Source organism: Thermobia domestica, chromosome 1 (assembly GCF_964235325.1).
Source record: "Thermobia domestica chromosome 1, izTheDome1.hap1.1, whole genome shotgun sequence".
In the NCBI taxonomy this organism is placed as follows: Eukaryota; Metazoa; Arthropoda; class Insecta; order Zygentoma; family Lepismatidae; genus Thermobia; species Thermobia domestica.
In genome coordinates, this window is record NC_137454.1 from 240,051,601 (window position 1) to 240,072,189 (window position 20,589).

General features: G+C 35.8%; 1 protein-coding gene across 1 annotated transcript in view; it reads right to left on the reverse strand.

The window, feature by feature from the left end:
* The window catches only part of LOC145694754 (uncharacterized), a 103,052-nt gene that overhangs the window by 8,793 nt on the left and 73,670 nt on the right, over positions 1-20,589 (reverse strand). The window contains exons 5-7 of the mRNA XM_081771368.1: positions 7,298-7,556; positions 2,472-2,710; positions 235-493 (exon numbers count right to left, since the gene is read on the reverse strand). Coding sequence (XP_081627494.1) covers positions 235-493; positions 2,472-2,710; positions 7,298-7,556 — 757 coding nt within the window. The remainder of the gene's footprint in view (positions 1-234; positions 494-2,471; positions 2,711-7,297; positions 7,557-20,589) is intronic.

A 20,589-nucleotide genomic window follows, 5' to 3' on the forward strand; every position in this document is an offset into this window, starting at 1 on the left:
AACAGTTTTCCATCAGACACAAATTTACGAATTAGTAAGGAAACAACATGATATAATAGTAATAAATATAAAATTTCATGGTATATATTTATATTTTTAAAGATCTTACTTTATAAGTGCATTTTCTCATTTTGTATATCGTAGTGATTTTTTAGTCGTAACCATTGTAAGTTTGTCATTTTCAGGTAAAATTTGAGGCGTGAGTGCAAAAGAGCGAAAGAAATTTATACATACCTCGCTGCAACCAGGTACTCGTGAGAAGTCTACTTTGCTTTCAAGCACACACCAGTCATTTTCTGTAAAAGTGGAAAGCCTAAGCCTAATATTCCTTTCATCAGAAGAATATGTTCTTACGACAGCACGGCTTGATATGTCGCCTTCTTCTAACCCACTAATGTGCAATGAACAATCAATATTTCTTCTCTGTGCAAATTTGGCAATGATTTTTGAGCACAATTCACATGGACACTTACTTATATACATTGTTATTTTTCTGCAATGATCAATGAAAAAAGTTTACTATTTACTATGGAAGTAATGGTTTCATATTAGTTGTAGAAAATAATATTAGAAATGACATTGTGTTTAAAAAATAAATAAGACTGTAATTGTCGATTAAATATTTTATCTACGTAGTATGCTTAATACATTCTAAAATTGAATTAGCTATTCAAACATTAGTCATATATAGCCTATGACATTGACAGTGCTAGTTATTGTATCGTGCCTTATAAATAAAAGTTTGTCTATAATATAATTTGAAGAATATAATTTTATGTAAGAATATAAGAATGTTTAGGTACTTCTAAGTATATGAATATCGAGATAAGAATATATTGATTTGATTTGTAATGAAAGGATTATTGAATTGTTAGCTAACAAATTTATTGTTTGATATTGAAAGAGTAATATAATTAAGAGATTTTGTGTACAGCTAACATAAAGCATAATTTAAGGAAATATTTATTCCTGTCAGTTAGATGAGTGCTATTAGCTTGTACAGAAATCTATGAATACATTTAACAACACAACAACAAAGTTTTGTCTTCACTTTTCATGGGAGCCTTTACAAATAAATGAGTCTAAACTAACCTAAACAAATCAAACTTATCTAACTAATCTGATACTCGGTAACGATAATGGTGTATCCAATTATGAATGCTTGTCTATGGAAAACCTAACCTACAATCTAAAGTAGCAACAGTCATCATAAGAAATCAACGGAAAATGGAAGGTTAACTTACTGGCCAGGAGAGTGTGCTGTCATTGTAGTAGCCTTCAACGTTAAAAAAAAAAAAAAAAAAAAAAGAAAAATCTGAATTCCAAACTTTAGCTTATCCAATTCATCCCTTGTTATCAAGAGCCTGGCTTTATATACTGTTTTGGCAAGACACTTTCCCTTTCATCAGAACTTGTTTGTGCTCTATTACAAAGCTGATGCAAACCTCTGACGTGTTTCAAAGAATAAATTGCTGACGTGTTTCTATTGCTTTTTCATATTTCTGTGCTTTTGAAAATGAGGCTTAAAATATTTTTAATTATACTCAAATAAATCATATAAAATTTCATTTCCGTAATCAGGTGTTGAGTAACTTCATACAGCTGTATTTAATATACCTAATAAATATGACGTTATGGCAGTTCTGCCCTTGGGAATTCATTCTTTTAAAAATAGGCCATTAAACTTCACCTGTCAAACTGAAGTCGAGAGCGTAGCCAGATACTCGATAAAACAAATTATAAGGGCCAATGTGGCCATGGCCGTACTCAAGGGAGCTCCTTCAACGATGAAGGGGGCCCTCTTGGGCCAGATCAAGGGGCCCCTCATATATATCTGTTCGCATAGAATTAGTTCTTTCAGTGGTAGTATGTGAAAATTATTATTATTGTTATTGTTATTATTGACTCAAAAGACCCAGGCGGGAACCCCGCCTTCCCGTCTGGGCCAGTCCACCCCTGGTTGTACGACCATAATGAAATGTATTTATAAATGTTTAAAAATATGCAAGTCATTACACAATACACTGGAATAATAAACATAGTTTAAATGTAGTTATATTACACCTGTTGTGGACTTCTCGTGATGCAGAAGGATTCTGGTAATCTGTAGATGTATTTCATGAGGGAAAAAATCAGGGCATGAGTTTAGCACATACATTTACAAAACGAAAAGAGACGAGAAAAGTTTTTCGAGAATCGAGACGAGACAAAAAATGCTTTGAGAATCAAGTTTTATATAAAAATTTACGAGACGAAACGAGTAAACATTATTTCTCTTCTCGACTCGCCTCAAGGGCAACAGTACTCTGTTCACAAGTTTGTGATTTGAAATCGTCTGTTTTTTTATTATTATTATTACTGTAGTCATTGCCTTCTTAGTGAAATACAACTAAACAGATATAAAATTTTAAAAAAAAGAATGTATTAAAAATCAATACATTGTAATATACCCTAATAATTATAAATTTTACCTTAATTTCTTACTGAGCTCCTTCTCCATGTCTACAATATGAACCAGCGCTCGAAGTTCTGCATGAACGTATCTCTCATTTTGTTTATAACTCCAATACAGGCTCCCATCGTCACATTCTATATTATATACTGCAACAGTTGTTTGCTTGTTATGATATGGCCTATCGCTTGTTATAAATTCATTGTACCAATCCCAAGAAAGAAACTTCTTGTTGTCCTCTGGATCTCCTTCAGAAACCTAAAATTTTGAAAGAAGTAAAGGTACATTTTTGTGTTTAACTTTCAAATATAAGAACATATAATAAAATTTGTCGAACAGAAGCTCAGCTGAGCTTTGGGACAAAAACACATTGCAATAAATAATGAGTAACTGGAAAAGTATCTCGACGACTGTGAAAACTCAGGATACAGTTTTTTTTAAAAAAAAAAAAAAAAAAAAAAAAAAAAAAGATTATCATTTCACAGTTATGATCCAGGGCTAAGGAAGATAGTGATTACAATAATGAACGAAAGAGTGGAATGAAAAGGAAACGACTCCACGCACATGGTGTTTGTCGACTACGAAATCGACTTAATGGAAACTAGGATCGATCCAGGGAGCCCATGATTCTCACATTGGTGCCCACTTAAAACTTAAATCGAAGTGAAAGCAAACAGTATTTCTTGTGATGCAAGAACACATCTCTTAACAGCTTATTGTCAAATGCTTTTCTTAAGTATCTCTATTTTGAACAAAAATAAATACCCATTAAATTTAGCGCTAATTACTTCAGTAATTATGAAACTCCTTCCTGGCTATATGGTTAACGTACACGTGTTTGGTGTGAGAAACCCTGGTTATATTACCAGTTAAAGCTAATGTGGTTCGAATCCTATGTTAAGCTTTTGGTCCACGGTGCTGAAAGGGACATTAAAACCCAAATCCAACAACCAACGTAATAATTACGAATCACTATACCTATTTACTCCACTGACACGTTAATGTAAATTAAGGCAAGAATTTATGTAGTCAAAATGTTTCATTCAACTTACGATAATAGTTTTAAAGTTTCTAGCAGTAACAAATAAGTCAAAGAAGTTTATTGGATATATTTTCTCAGTGCATACTATTTTATGCAATATTAGCAATATTTCTCCACAATCAATGCAGGGACAAAATATCGCTGTAAAAAATATCCTGAAAGCATATTTCTAAATATGCATGTAATACATAAGTGGTATTTAAAACTATTTTAAGCCTCTTCACCAGGCTGACCCCCACTTTTCTCAATTTTAGTGAGTAAGGTAAAGAGAATGAAGAATATGAAAGAAGTAAGTAAGATAGGATCTAAAAAATTTATCAATTAAACTACAGGGTTCCTACTGATCTGGCGAAATCTATTTCCCTGACTTTCCCTGACTTTTGGCAGGAAATTCCTTGACTTTCGTGACAGGTTGGATGACGTTGACATGTAAATAAGAAATAAATAACGGTGAATATTTATATATGAGAACATTTATTCTATATAGACAAATAGTAATAAATTACTTATATGTACATTCCACTTACCTCTCATAAAAATCTGAGCAACGTCCCACATAATGGTTGGGTAAGCTGAAATTGGTGTACAATTAATGTTATAGAAAATATTCCTCTACTTTATAAAATTTTCCTGATTTCCAGTCTTTTTTCCCTGAATTTCCCTGGCCTGCACCATTTTCCCTGAGTTTTCCCTGACTTCCCTGACCAGTAGGAACCCTAACTAATAACTGTTTCCAAACCTTTTCATATGGACCAGAAATTTAGGTGCACAGTTTATGATGCCATAATTGCTTGGCAACCAAATTTATACACTAACGAAATATCTGTGTAACAGTGTTTTGCAGATACTAATCTTGCTTACCATCTAAATTTTTGATATTTTTCGTTGTTTTATGTTATTCAAGAGAAGTCAGATAAAGTGAGTATTTGGAAAGATTCTTGAGTACCTGTACAAGTATCTGTTTTAGAATTTGACTTTCTTGATGAAGATCGATTAAAATAAATGGATAATCAACAGTTACAGTTTACAGTTCTTCCATGAATCCAACATAATGATAATACCCCCTTTGGCATGATTTAAAATTTGAACTGCTTGTATCAGTAAGCAAATTCAGGACAAATATGTATTCTATACAACCTTCAGACAGGACGTTTGGCAACCATACGTGTACTTATTATTTAAATTAGAAAGATTTCAATGTGTACATTTTTTTTTTAAATTTCAGCTCAACTGAATGTTAGAGGTTGTTATAATTTAGTTTTACTCAACTAGCTATAGATTAGGTGGCCAAGGAATAGCATCACGTATTAAGATTTCTAAAATCAAGCTATAACTCAAAGTCTACAACCATCATTCAAGAGGGTTATTACACTATTCCTATTTATTGTAGTATTATTATACAATCTGCACTCTTCTCAACGGTAGTCAATAATAACCAGAGATCAGACTATGAACTGCCTGCCAACACAATACTTATTATTCGAGCATAAACAATTATTCTAAAAGAGCAAAAACAGTTTATTCGTATAAATCATATGTTGACAATAAACCAGTACCTCATACAAACAAAATATCACATAATAAATAATCAACATTGTTAAAGAACTCTTTGTCCGAAAAACAGTAATTGAGATAAAACTTTAAAAAAAATGTACAGCGTCGCTTCAGATAATTGTAAAGGGACATGAATCACCCACTAATAGATGGGAACCATATCCAAGTGTTTTTCTATCCTTCCATTATCAACCAATGTATTCTTCCAACGTATTTTCAACTTATTATTCATCCAAATTCAAGAAATAGGTATTGCAATTATTGCCAAAAACAAATTAAGCCCATAGTCAGATGATTATAGTGCAATTTTTAAGATTATTTTATACCATTCATTATTGCGTAAAGATTTATTTAACATTCAGCAACATGTTTCCAATAATTAAACTCTTTTCCTCTCTCACATACAGACACTTTGTTTTATGTATTTCGCTCAGCAAAACTCTTGAATTACTAAAACAGTTGAACAACAGAACAAACTCAAGTAGGATCAGCACAAAAGTAAAACTAGCAGAGCGTCCTCATAAATCTCCTAGAAGTGGAATTAAAATATATATATTTTTCTTGATTAAAATTAAAAATAGATAATGAAAATAGTTTCTTTTCTTTCTTTCTTTTCTCTTTTTCTTTTCCTTTTCCTTTTTATTGTTTGCACGCTATTGATAGACGAATCGGCCTATATTAATTGGTCTTTAAATCATTGAGAAACGTATCTTACAGCGAGAACTTCAATGGGGGATTGGAAATGTATTCGTCACACTGCTGCAACCTAATTGTAAAGAATATTTAGTATTATTATCAGAAAGTACTTTTACGTATTTTGGTTCCAGTTTCAAGAAGTATATAACTTAATATTTAAAATTGTTTATGGAAAACTTGTATTTAACAGAAAATAAGCTTACGAAACGCAATTTACCTCCAGTTATACTATTTCATGACAAACCAGGCTGATCTATTGATTAACTGTCATATCATTTACCGGTGTTTATTACTTTCGACCAGGAATGGGAGGAAAACGGTCAGTAGAACAAAAAGTCTGTATTTTCTGAACTTGAGTAAATTATTCAGAATTTTGCGGTTCCTTAAATGATACAATGGAATAATAGAGCGTTCTACTATTTATTAGTGACTAGAGTGCCCTTATATTCAACTTAGCAGTGTGATTTTTTCTCATAAATAATATTGCTTCTCTTTTACAAACTCTCTAATATTGCTTCTCTTTTACAAACACGATTCCTATCTAAATAAAAGTTATATCATTTTTCTTAAATCATGGTAGGCCTACACGAAGATTCCGGAATGTGTGCATTTATTTATTTAGTTATTTTATTTACTCAACTGAAATTCAGTGTGCAGGGAATCAAGTCCATATTTAGTTATATATATATATCTTCTTTAAGATGTTTATCTGAAGCTTTTTCATAGCTTAAGAAATTCATGTCAAGATATTGTAAATAACTTATAATTTAGAAATTAAAAAAAAGAGTGTTAACTTCCTCATTTATCATTTACATAAGCGTACCGTAATAGCTCTATGTTTATTTTTCTAATAACTTTGGTAATTGAACTTAATTTCCTTGTGCTTTGATCGCTCCGTATAGCATGGGTGTAAATTTCTCTAAAGGTACTTCGCAGAGCAATTATTTTATAAAAAATCTAAAAACTCCGTTTATAACTTTGATTCCTGTTTACAATGCATGCACTTTAATGTTTGCCCAATGCAACTGGCATTTTTTAAGGGAAGCAGTTTTAAGATTTTCCACCAGGTTGTCACTATTGGATATATATATACAATAGAAACAAACAATAAATAATACAATAATTTTATAACATAGATCTATTAGGGGTACTTCTAAAATGTTATTCAAGGAATTGCTACTTTAAAGACTTTTCGTTTAGTTCATAAATTTTAGTGGTTGATAATTATGACGTCAGAAAGTACGCACTCAAATTTCTGGCCCATGAGAAAGGATTTCGAAACAGTTCCTAGTTTATTTAATACCATTTTATAAATACTATCTGACAATTAAATATTTATCATATTTTTATTTTCTTTAAGTTATTTACTAAAATTAAATAGTTAGTTCTTTCTGATTAGTTTTAAACTTCCGTCAAGCATCGAAAGTATATTACACGAAGACTTTTGTTCGCTTAATGGGGTATTTGTGTTCCTACCCACTTGCTTACGTGACTCAGTAACTACGTGGTGTGATGAAGTAACCATTTTGGATTAAACACTTAAAATAACATACCCATCCTTGTCTTCTGGTGTTTGCAATTGGTAATCTTTCTAAGAATATCAAATCGTCATTTGACAATACTTTCGCTCGTATACGTTTCTTGCTATTCACTAATTTTTCATACTCAGGTCTATCTTCCCTCGTTTTGAATATACATTTTATATTTGGCTTTTGTTTATTCTTCCTGTTCCGGTTTCTCTCTTCTAGATAACTGTCTAAGAAGTCAATACAAGTGTAACAATGCACATTTCTGCTATACATATTAATATTCCTGAAAGAAGAAAAAAAGGTCATTCATAGATCATTGAATCCCACATCGTTCCATTTACACATATTGCTTACAGAATAAGAATGGAATTTATGTGTATCCCGTATTGTTAAACGTACTCAACAAAATTTTCAATCTACCATTATGTGTCTTCCGTCTAGGTATGTTACTATTAAATGTGTATGTCATAGTTTCTCTGGCATAATATATCATTTTAGTGAGAACCGTAGAAATAGCTGGCGCCAAATCCGAAATTTTTGGGTAATACTTTTACTTACATACCGCAATTATCTTCTGTACTACCCCACATCTCAATCTATACTGCTACTACCTACCTTTAGTTTTCTGCAATTAAAATGGTTCTATCTTTAAATGATAATACATTTTCTGTGCATGGTTATTTGGCTAAGGAACTACATAATTTATATGGTTTACCCAACATTGTTAGGGTCGTCAAGTCTAGGAGGCTTGCGGGTCATGTAGCTAGAATGGAAGAAAGTAGAAACGCTTTCAAAGTCTTGACTGGAAGACCAATCGGAAAACGACCATTAGGAAGACCTAGGCGCAGATGGGAGCACAATATTAAGATGGATCTTGCAGAGATTGGAATACAAAGTAGAAACTGGATGCAGCTAGCTAAGGATAGAAATCAGTGGAGAGCTTTTGTGAACGCGGCATTGAACCTCCGGGTTCCATAAGCCATAGAGTTAGTTAGTTAGTTAGGTTATTTGGCTATACTAGGTATTATTTCGTACGACCTGGTACTACGGTAAATGACGTACGCTATCTGATTACACAGTCGACTGTGATTGGTTATTCTTTTTTAAAATTAAGGATCGAATCCAATGATCAAGTGACTCTACGACTCTGCCCGTATGTGTTAAACGTGACTGGCTAGGGCTTAGCTCATAGCGTAGCAGAGGCTTCATATTTCTTTTAATTCAATAAACATTCACAAGAGCTATGTACAAGTGTAAAGCTGTCTTGACTAATTCGAGTTTAACACTTTCTCTCTCTCTCTCTTCCCCCCCCCCCTTAATACTATGTGGGAGAGCATTGAACAGATTACGGTTGTGCGGGTTCCAACCTAGAACTATAGGCAGAGGTATCCACTTTGACCTAATCTCACGCTCATGTCATCAAACTAACATCACACTCACATCAATCGGACATCATCAGACTCACTCAACCTCACACACATAATATCATTTCTACATCACACTCACATCATTTCAACATTACGCTCACTTGAGATCAGGGGCGTCATTTAGGGGGGGGCAGGAAGGGGCATTTGTTCCCCAAGAGTTTGAGGAATACATAGGCCTAAACGTAAAAGACTTATGTCAGTGGTGCTCTTTCCCCCCTCAAGCGAAGTCTGAAATGACGCCCCTGCTTGAAACCACACTCATATTATTTTGACACCACGCCCACCCGAACTTGAACTCATACTATGTCGATATTACGCTTACTCTATTACTCACACAACGATTTGGAACTCTCGCATACTTAATTTCCTGCTTCTTCCGTGAAACTGAGGTCAAGTCAACAAGTTCTCGGCTCGTCAACTTCGACGTTATGAGTTCGGACATCTATAATTTAGGTTCACGCCTCATATAGCCACAGTGCTGAAAAGGGAAACTTAAAATTTAACAAATAAATATAATATTGAGTCCGAACTACATAAATTCCGAGGGGGGCGCGGTGGCTCAGTGGTAGAGCGTTCACCTCCGGTGCTTGGGGTCCCTGGTTCGATCCCAGCTCGCGCCGTGTGGACTTTGTGGTGGACAAACACCGTGCTCGTGGGTTTTCTCGGGGTTCTCCCGTTTCCTCCCACTTTCTTTATTCCACCATTTCACTCATTTCTCATTATCACCGTCTCCTTTAGCCTAACCGGCATAACCGTGGGACGTTAAAAGATTTTACATAAATTCCGATTGTGGTTATTCTGAACATTAGGAAGACCCAGCCAGTCTGAAAATAAGTTAGGCTCTTTTTCATATTCGTATATTATCCCTTTTGGTATTACGTCTCATGTAGTTTAGTACGGGATGTTAGGCTAGATACTGGCATGCGATTATCCATTGTGCAATAGCTGGTAGCGCAATTGAGGATCAAGAGTTTGTATAAAAGTGCGTATATGCAAGATGTCTGATCAATTAAATGTGGCCAGTATGATTTTACTCAAATTGAAAAACGTTCAACTGTGAGTAAAGTTTGTAACGTATATTATCAAACAGATCTGAATATCCAGTGACGGATCTTGCCCGGGGCCTAGCAACCCAAGTTTTTTGAGTGATATAAATAATTGAAGCTGTTATTTATATATTTTTGAATGTTTATAGTTCATGATATACCTATCATAGTTTGCGTTTTGCTTGGTCCCCCAGTTTTTACCTTCTAGATCCGCCTATGTGAATACCAGTAATAAAGCGGTAAGATTGAGATGAGACGAATACTGCCTATTCCAGACTCGTAGCTAGAACACTAATACACGGGGAGCCTAGATAACTTCTAAGGGACTGATTTTCACTGCTTACTTTCTTCAACATATATTTATATAAACAAACAACTGATTTTTCCAGGGACCTGAGCCTGGGATTGCCAACTTTTGGTGAGTGGAACACATATAAAACATGCACGGATCGGTGGTTCCTCACGCGCATACGTAGGACAGTTTATTAAGAATAGTATAAAGAAGTACAAACACATATATTCCTGAATGAAAATTGCACTGAAATTTCAAACCAAAAAAACACGAAACACAAAGCTTATAGCCTCAGCTTGATGGTAGTTAGTTGAGTAGAAGTTATGAGCCGTTAAACCGACCAAAGAATAACTTCATTAGCGGGCTTTTTTTTTTTCCACTGATGCCAAAACGGCTAATTTTAGCGATAGAACCTTATGGTTATCTAGACAGTCATAAGCACAGTTCATGGGTCGAAATTTCCAAAAATTATTATGAATTTCTGTGGCATATTTTGTAAATGTCTCGGATAATTTAGCACCCGGCTATAATGCATTCTTCTTAGGTGTAATTCGGGACGCTGAAAATTTAATTAAAATTCGGAATGAACCGCCTAATTCGATACATGCGGCAACTGTAGCTGAATCCTTGCTAAGGAAACATGTAACATGGGATTGTTCTTCAAAGTAACTAAAATTTACAATTTAACTGCGTCCTGTGCTTTTATTTTCAATTATGGTGACTCATTCTTCAGCCAATAACCAAGGTCCTCAAAAGAATACTGGCATTCCATAGTTTCTGATGCCTCCTTCCATTTCTTGAATTAAGTCAATCTTCTATTATTAAAGGGAAAAAAAACTTGTAATAGAGCGTACAGTTCTTTTCCATTTCCAGAAAAAATCCAAAGAGTCGTTTCTTAATAATATAACTGAAAGTCACTCTCAATAATTCAATATAATAATAATAATAATAATAATAATAATAATAATAATAATAATAATAATAATAATAATAATAATAATAATAATAATAATAATAATAATAATAGTGTTTACTAACTTCGGTTTTCTATAATCTATAGACAGTATCATATGAAAGCACTTCGTATCTATAGTTTAAACCAGGCCCGTGCTGGCCCACCGGGACATATGGACAAATCCCGGTGCACCCTCCGAAACATCACATTATAAATAAAGGTACATTTTTTTCTTAAATAATAAATTCTTACAATTGTTATTGGTAAAGAACCCGTGATAAGTACAGTGCGCTTTTTACGTAGGGCGCCCTTCCAAAACCACATCAAAGATTTACGGTTTTATTTATTCTTCTGTGTAGCACAGTTCTGTAAAATAAATACATATTGTTAGTGATGATAAGGAACCCCAGTGTACAGTGAAGGGTACAGTGCGCTCTGTGCATGGAGCGCCCTGCGAAACATCACATTATAGATAAGTGGTTTTAGTTGTTCTTCTGTATACCAGTTCTGTATAGTAAATTCATATAGTGGCTGTTAGTAAAGAACCTGTGAAAGATACGTGCGCTCTTATAAAAGGCGGCCTGCGAAATACCACATTATAAATATAATTTTTAAAATTCTTCTGTATACCAGTTTTGAGTTGAGTTGATTTTGAGTTTTTAACGCCCCTTTCAGCAGCGAGGCTATATGATTAACGTGGAATCCGAACCACATGAACTCCCGCCGGAAATCGAACCTGGGTCTCTCACGCCTATAGACATATCAGTTTTGTATCATACATTTATACACTTGCTGTTGGCATAGAACAGATAAACACTACAATCAGTTAAAAAATATAAATGTATAAAGCCAGGAAAACAATTAATATGTAGGTCTATTTGGTAATAGGAATTTTTCGTGCTGCTACTCATTTATTACCAAAAAAAAAAAAAAAAAAACTTTTAGAAGCTAAGCGCAATCGATATAGCGCAGTTTAATCAATTCAAGTTTTTTTAAAGCTCTTTATTTACAAATTTGATTGTTCCTGTGTGTTTTAGAGCAGTGTTCGAATTATCAGTACCTATTGTATTTCTAAAATATAGCTATATTGATTTATTGGTATATATTTAGCTTTATTTTGTTTGACAAAAAAAATTATTACAAGAACTAAATGTGTTTCTCTAATCAACACGTTTTCACCGTTTAGCTATTTACGTTACTAAACAAATTTAGTTGTTTTAATACATAAAATGGAGCCCGTATATACACACACAGGATGTAACCTAATTAACATAACAAATGCCGGGAGGTGATTCCTGACATCGAGATAAAACGAAAAGTATACACCAACCTGAATGTAAAAATGCCTCCTTTCGGTGCCTTGATTATCCAAAAAATTGTCAGAAAAATGTAAAAACAGTCATAACTCAAGAACAAAATGTCTTATCGAAGTCGGGTAAAAGAGAATGCCTATTACTTTTGGTACTAAATTCCATTAGTGCAATCGGATATAGTGCAGTGGCAGCGCAAGGGTGACTCCCAAAGAAACTGGAGTATTCCTTTGAGTATTTTATCAAACGTTGAATGAGGGAAATGAACAACAAAGTACAAGATTTCAACAATCAAAAATAATAGTACATCGTTCAAACTAGAACAACACAGAATTCGAAAGTGACATATACATGTGTGATTTATCTATTTTGTCTCAGCACAGAATAGACTCTCGGAAGAAGAATTTAAATGAAAAGAAGTCTTTAACGTATCACAGTTCTATCTTCTAGGCTAATTGTGACGAATGATAAATTGGTTTCCTGTCCAAATTACGAGTGTGTGAAAACGGATAAAATATCTTTGATCCAGGTTAGGTTTAAAACGACTATGCATAGTACAATCAGGCGGCATATAAAGAAACATAACATGTAGTATCCAAAAATGCAATGATCATATGTGATAGACGAGTGTCATGACACAGGGATTCTTAAATGTTATGTGAATACATATTGGGTAAAAGTAAGCTCCATTAAACGGTTTCCTTCTTGTGATATATAATTCCGTGGAATATGATACTTATGTGTAAAAAAAACAATAAAAATGGACGAAACACGAGATGTTGTACACGTTGCATAACGATACAAAGAAATACGCTGGGTCAGTATACTTGATTTATCCGTTAGGTGAATCTCCTAGGGATACTTTCAAGGGCCAGGGATACCTCCCTTGGCAAACCGCCCCTTATCCCTCAGCTACGAAAAACTACATTGTTATTGTGAATATTCTAAAATAACGTACTAGTGTATACCACTCACATTTTGATTCTGCTACTTCTGGAGAAATTTTCTAGAAGAAAGCTCGTCAAAATTACATTAAAATATTGGGGAATCGTTTTTGGGCGTTCTTGGAGCTAGTTGGAATACCTTCACAAAGGAAAGAGAACGTGGCACTTTTGCGTACACGTAGCAGCATACGTAGCTCATAGTACTTTCACTAAGGACATGCTTTGGTCGCACACTACGGAACTATCGTCTCTTGTGTCCAATTGCGAGTGGCTATCTTGCAGTTTTGTTGTGGAATGGCGTCAATAGCGTGGCTGTGTTGCAGTAGGAACCTACGCAACCTATGGGTGATATACATTGTCCAATACTCTGGCTTTACGTGTGGAATTGCTGTATAACAGGATAGGAAGTGTTGCGTTCAACGGTAGAGAGTTGTGTCCAGGTATTCACGGTCGTGTAAAAGTGAAGACGTTGGTGTTTAGATAAAATTGATTGTGTTAATCTGTACGTGCCTGTGCGATGACAGATTACCCTGTCCACGAGCTGGCAGATAAGCGCATCATTTGTGGAAGGGCAAGGGGAAATATTCCAGAGGCGAAGCGTTTACATAATGACCGTCGCCCTCAAAATAGGGTAACTTTCCCTGTATTTTTCCACACCGCCAAATTCGCCTTCGAGAGATACTCTTCAATTTCCCCTGCTTGAAATTGGAAGAAATCGTACCATGTGGACAGTTGAATTTGAAGACTGCATACAGGGAATGATCAGAGACCGTTCTGAAATTAGCAGTAGCTATTTGTAAGGAGTAAAAATCAACATGCAACACTAGTGAACGATCAGCAGCAGAGATTTAGTGTGAGCGTGCGATGCGGTATAGTGGATAATTTTGTGGTAGGATCTTATTTATTTCCGGCCCACCTGCGTGGGAGTACGTATCTTATATTATTGCGTAATGTTCTCCCAAAATTGTTAGAACATGTACCCTTAAACATAAGACAACAGATGTGATCCAAGCATGACAGTGCATCTGACAGGAATATACAGACCTACATAAATGAAACATTCCCAGATCGCTGGATTGGGAGAGAAGAACCTGTGTTATGATCACCTCGCTCACCCTACCTCACGAACCCTGATTTTTTTTTTTTTTTTTGGAAAGGGGTTTAAAACGCCTTTTGTACGCAACACCAGTCACGACAGCCGAAGAACTTGTTGCTCGTGTTAATATAGCTGCGGAAGTTATCTCCTAAATTTCAGGTATGTTTGACCGTGTGAGGAAAAATTTGCGTCGCCGTTATCATCTTTGTAATGCGGTCAACGGTCGACAATATCAGACTGTAAACTGATATTCTTCACAGCTGTCTCGTGTACAAATACTGCATTGCACAAATACTATACAAGGTACCTTAGAGTATTTTACAGTTATCCTACTTTGTACGAAACAGAAAAATTCGGTAGTTTGAAACTATATTTCTTTGTATCATTGTGCAACACGCGCAACAGCTTGTGTTTCGTTGAGTTTTATTGCTTCTGTGCTTGGAATTATCTTTCACGGAACTACGTATTACGAGGAGAAAATCTGCAGCTTACTTTCGCCCAAATTGTATTCACATAATTTGTGGGAATCACTCTTGTCATGTGAAAAATACCTTGTACTCTCGTTCATCATATATAATCTTTGCCGTCTAACTGTCTTATGCACAGTCGTTATAAAGCTAACCTTTAAAAGATCCTAAAAGTTATTTTTTTCATTTTCACACACTCTTAACTTGGACAGGAAGCCGTCCATTTATCATCCGTCACAATTAGTCTAGAGTATATAACTGCGATATGTTAAAGACTTCTTTTCATTTAAATTCTTCTGCCGAGAGTCTATTCTGTGCTGAGACAAAATAAATCAATTACACATGTGTATGTCTGTTTCGAATTCATGCATGTGTTCTAACTTGAACGATATACTATTATTTTTGATTGTTGAAATCTTGTACTTGATTGTAGTTCATTTCCCTCATTCAACGTTTGACAAAATACTCCTTTGAATACTTCCGTTCCTTTGGGAGTCACCCTTGCACCGCCACTGCACTGCAACCGATTATACACTAATGGAATATAGGACTAAAAATACTGGACATGACTTTTTGCTCGATTTCGATCCGACATTTTATTTTCGAGTATGGCTGTTTTTGCATTTTTTTTTTCAAAAATTTTCGGGTGATCAGAGCTCCGAGGAATTTCTACACCAAGATTGGTGTATACTTTTTGTTTTATCTCGGTGTCAGGAATCACCTCCCAACGTTCACTACGTTAAGTTTCACCATATATACGAGGGTAAGTCAACTGAAAACCATAAAAGTAGAAATAAAAATCCGCATATGGCGCCAGTGAGCTGTAAGTTGGCATGCCTGTTTACGATAGTATGCCGGATGTCTCCTAGGTGGCAGCAGCCGGCAGATGCACAAACACCGGCGCAACAACAGTTCCAAAATGGCAGCCCCACTAGCCACATGCACCAGCGAGGAGCAGCGTTCTGTGATTCGGTTTTTGCGAAGTGAAAGTGTGAAACCGATTGACATTTTTAGGCGAATGAAGGTTCAGTATGGAGATGCGTGTTTGTCACAGCCACAAATCTATGAATGGTGCCGGAAATTTACAAATGGTGTTACGTCTGTGGCTGATGCTCCACGCCCCGGCCAGGCTCGGCGCGTAGTGACTCCAGAGACCATTGCAGCCGTTGAAGCCATCGTTTTGGAAAACCGCCGTGTGACAATAGACGAAATTGCAGCATGGGTACACATGAGTCATGGATCGGCACATCATATTGTGAATGATGTTCTCCAGTTTCATAAGGTGTCTGCAAGATGGGTGCCCCGACAAGTGACGCCTGAACTGAAACAGCGACGTGTTGATTCGTGCGAAGACCTTTTGTGGCGTGCTGAACGTGACGGTAATGCCTTCCTGTCACGAATCGTCACTGGTGACGAAACATGGGTGCATTACCATCAGTCAATCGGTTTCACACCTTCACTTCGCAAAAACCGAATCACAGAACGCTGCTCCTCGCTGGTGCATGTGGCTAGTGGGGCTGCCATTTTGGAACTGTTGTTGCGCCGGTGTTTGTGCATCTGCCGGCTGCTGCCACCTAGGAGACATCCGGCATACTATCGTAAACAGGCATGCCAACTTACAGCTCACTGGCGCCATATGCGGATTTTTATTTCTACTTTTATGGTTTTCAGTTGACTTACCCTCGTATATATATATATTAGGGTGGCAACGAAAATTCACTTTTGCATTTTTAAGGTCTCAGGGTCAAATTTTATTCCTTTTTATCTCAGATGTTTACCACAAAAATTTTGAAACAATTACAGAATATTTAGTGGTCGTTCAAGGCATCCTTAAATTCACTTAAAACTGCTAAAATGTGAAAATTCACATACAAATAGTATGAAATTCAAAAATATGTTTGGAAACATCCTTTAGTAATTGCGAAAATATATCCAACACAAACAAAATATGCTTTGACTGAGAATGAATTTACTTGGGATGAGAAATTTCTTTCTGTGCTGCTCTACAACTTGGAGAAGAAACTGGCCCTGCTTTTCCTAATTCTTCAGTTTTCCATTGAAGTTTTGAATGAATGCAATTCCTCGTTCTGCCAGATCATTTACAACATGCAGAGCTCTCACACGCTCTCGAGTCTGAAGGAAAATATCGTTCGTTTTCCACGTTTCAGGGTTTTCTAATAAGAAACAATCCGTGAAGATTGTTTCTTATTAGCTTGTTTCTTATTGTTTCTTATTTCTTAAATTGTTTCTTATTAGCTTAATAGATTGTTTCAAACAGCTTTCTGCTGTTCTGGAAATCAAGTCACTAAGGGCTTTATCCTTCCTGGTCTCCATCCCTAAATAACGCTGCAACCACGTCTTTCGTCACTGCTGTGTGGACTTCAGGATCAAAGAAACTGAGACCAATAAATGGTTCGCTCAAATACTACAGATACTGAAAATCTGTGCGTTGCTGCGTCTGCAATTTATGCATTAACATTCTTGTAGGAATGGTTGTGCCTTAACATATTTAGCTCATTCCTTGGAGTTGAAAGCGGAAGATGAGAGGAATATCATTCCTTCAAATACACTGCGACGACAATTTTGAAGTCGCGAAACCCGTTCAGCTCACGAGATGTAAGTGAAACTGTGACCAGAAAAGATACCTATATCTTCAGGCAATAAATCAATTTCGCCATCCATCGTGAACGATGGTAGGCTCCAGGAACGTAGAATGTGATACCTCCTAGAAGATCTTCGCCAGGAATTATGAGAACAACCTGTAAACGTTCTTTGTAATCATCTCTGGGTTGATAGTGTGTCAGTTCGTGCTTGAAGAAAGATATGAGTTCATACTTTACTGGGGTCAAAACCCCTGCGATAACTTCGTCCTGGATTCCAATGACGAACTCCAGCTTATCAATTGAGTTCCATGCCTCAGAGAAACGGTGAAAGGATTCTGTGTGTGAATCTATTGAAGCACGAAAACCATGCCGAACCTTGCCACAATTAGTTCCATTATGTAATGCCTGCAAGAAACTCTGACCAGGTCCTTCTGCATTTTCTATTCCAGCAGGGTACAAGCTCCGTTTTGTGACCTGTGTTAGATGCTGTTGTGTCAAAGCATATGAAATGCACAAGTGTGCTTAAGTTTCAATCCTCCAGCAATTTAAAAACAACTTCCGACTGGGAGGCACCACTTCCATTTGAAATAGCAGGCCCTCCTAATAGTTTCGTGTCACCATTCCCAGAAACGAGAACTGTTATGCAATTAACTCATTCCTTAGAAGTGAGATCAGGTAACAATTTCTCATCCCAATAGACCAGCGTTTCCGAACCTTTTTCAACTTGCGGCACACTTCATGGTAACTTGAATTCTCGCGGCACACTTATTATTATTATTATTATTATTATTATTATTATTATTATTATTATTATTATTATTATTATTATTATTATTATTATTATTATTATTTGAAAATATAAAATACTGTAATATTTTCTGATTACTGGCATCCTTCTCAGAGAAGAAAGCTCGACCATTGTTTTTTTCCCGTGGTAAATCATTATGCTTATTTTTCATTCTAATTTAAAAATAGAAAACAATTGAAATGAAATATTGGACTCAGGTTTTTAAAACTAAGCTTTCTTTTTCGCAAACTGTATCCAAGCTTTCATTAAGAAGGAGGATTACTAAATAACGAACGAACAAACGAATCTTTTTTACTTTTAAAACACAAATATAGGTAATTCGTATGCGTGTTTACTTTGCCGGAAGGATTGAATAATATTTTAAAATTTCAAGTTACGAAATAGTCTGCAACAATAAAGAAGTAATAATGATCATAACAACGATAACAAATACTTTTTTTTCAAAATTAGAAATGTATGTACAGAAAAATGTTCTACAGAAAAGTAACACAGTATGAAACTTTAAATTTTAGATTCATAGTATTAATGTGAAATACAAATATACCTTTTTCTCTATGTCTTGCAATTTGATTGCTATAGAATTAATTATTTTGTTTCGATTTCCTCGCGCCACACCAGCGACCCATTCGCGGCACACCACTGTGCTGCGGCACACCGGTTGGGAAACGCTGCAATAGACTGTAAGTGGACCAGAGATGGAAAAGACGAACAAATTCCACTGGCGATACCTTGCGGCTCGTTCTGCGTGTTCTTCTAATAGATCCCTATTAACACAGGTTTCTCATGAGCTGTGGCCCAAAGTTTCCGCTGCAGCAGCTAGAATATGACTGGCATTTCTGTCACTGATTTTTGCGCGGTCTAGTGCTGAAAACAGCACTGGTGTAATGACGTTGGCTGGTCGACAAAAATTGGGCTTCTTTGTAATGGACAGCCTTCGGGGAGTAGGACCTTCATAACCTGAGTCGTCGCAATTTTCGGAGCCTCGCATAAACTGTCACTATCATTATCATCATCATTGTTGATTGAGGCATTTGCTGAAAGCCTTTCTCTTCCTGGTCTCTTCCTTATCTCTTCTTGCATTGTCAATTTAATATCCACTCCTGCCATCGTTCCTCGTCTGCCTTTATCCCTCTGCGCCAGCAAAAATTCGTGATCTTCCGGTATTTTAATAAGTTGAAGAACTTCGGCATGAGCCACATCGAAAAGATAATCAAGTGTGTCCACAAACACATTTTCCTTGGTTTCAGGATCTAAATAGCATATGTTCTAGAGTATATCCACGATTCCTAAAGTATTTCACATGTATATTGTTTTCAAATATCAAATAATTGTAATAAATGCTAGATTTGGGAAGAAAATCTCAAGTAAAATGAGAAAGTCAAATGAGGTTTCAAGCGCCCAATGTAATATACTCGTCACGAACCCTATATATGAGAACTCTACACGTATCATCACCAAACTTTACAATACATCGTGAATACCTCCGGAGGCCATGTACTGTAAGTGTGAAAACTGTACCTCAAAGAGAAAATGTTGGGCTGATCCAGGTTAAGACACGCTGAGGTTCACATGAATGCTTACCCAGATAGCAGAAACAGCTTGCCACAAACATGATATAAGCTTGTCGTGACAAGGACATAAGCTTGTCCCAAGCTTGTTACGACAAGTCTGTAAGCGTATATCAAGGCTGATTCAAGCGACGAAGTTGACAGGCGACAAGCATATTGTAGGCTTGTACTGCAAGATTGTTTCAAGCTTGTCAGTTCAAGCTTATTGCAAACTTGTTACATAAAGCATGCTATAGGCTGGTTACCTCAAGTTTATTTCAAACTTGGTACGTAATGCTTGCTCTAGGCTTGTTACCTCAAGTCTATTTCAAACTTGGGACATAATGCTTGCTACAGGCTTGTTACCTCAAGTCTATTTCTAACTTGGTACATAATGCTTGCTACAGGCTTGTCACCTCAAGCTTATTTCAAGCTGTTCACTTCAAGTTTAGCACATACTTAATATGTCTCGTTTATTGCAAGCTTCTCAGTAAAGCTTGATACAAATTTATTTCTGCACGTGAGAAAATGGTTCATCTGCTTGGCGACATGTATAATGTTTGATGTGTAGGTTAGTATAATGTTCAATGTGTAAATTACATAAATGATGGTGTGTATTCTTTTGTCATCTGAGTGTGTTTGGATATTGCCATCACTTTATTGGCATTTTTTAAAATATATATAGGGGAAACCATACCATACTTACTATTAATAGTAAACATAGTAGTAGGCTATGGTTTCTGCAATATTTTTAAAAGAATGCCAATAAAGTGGTGGCAATATCCAAACACCCTCAGATGGCAAAAGAACACACACCATCA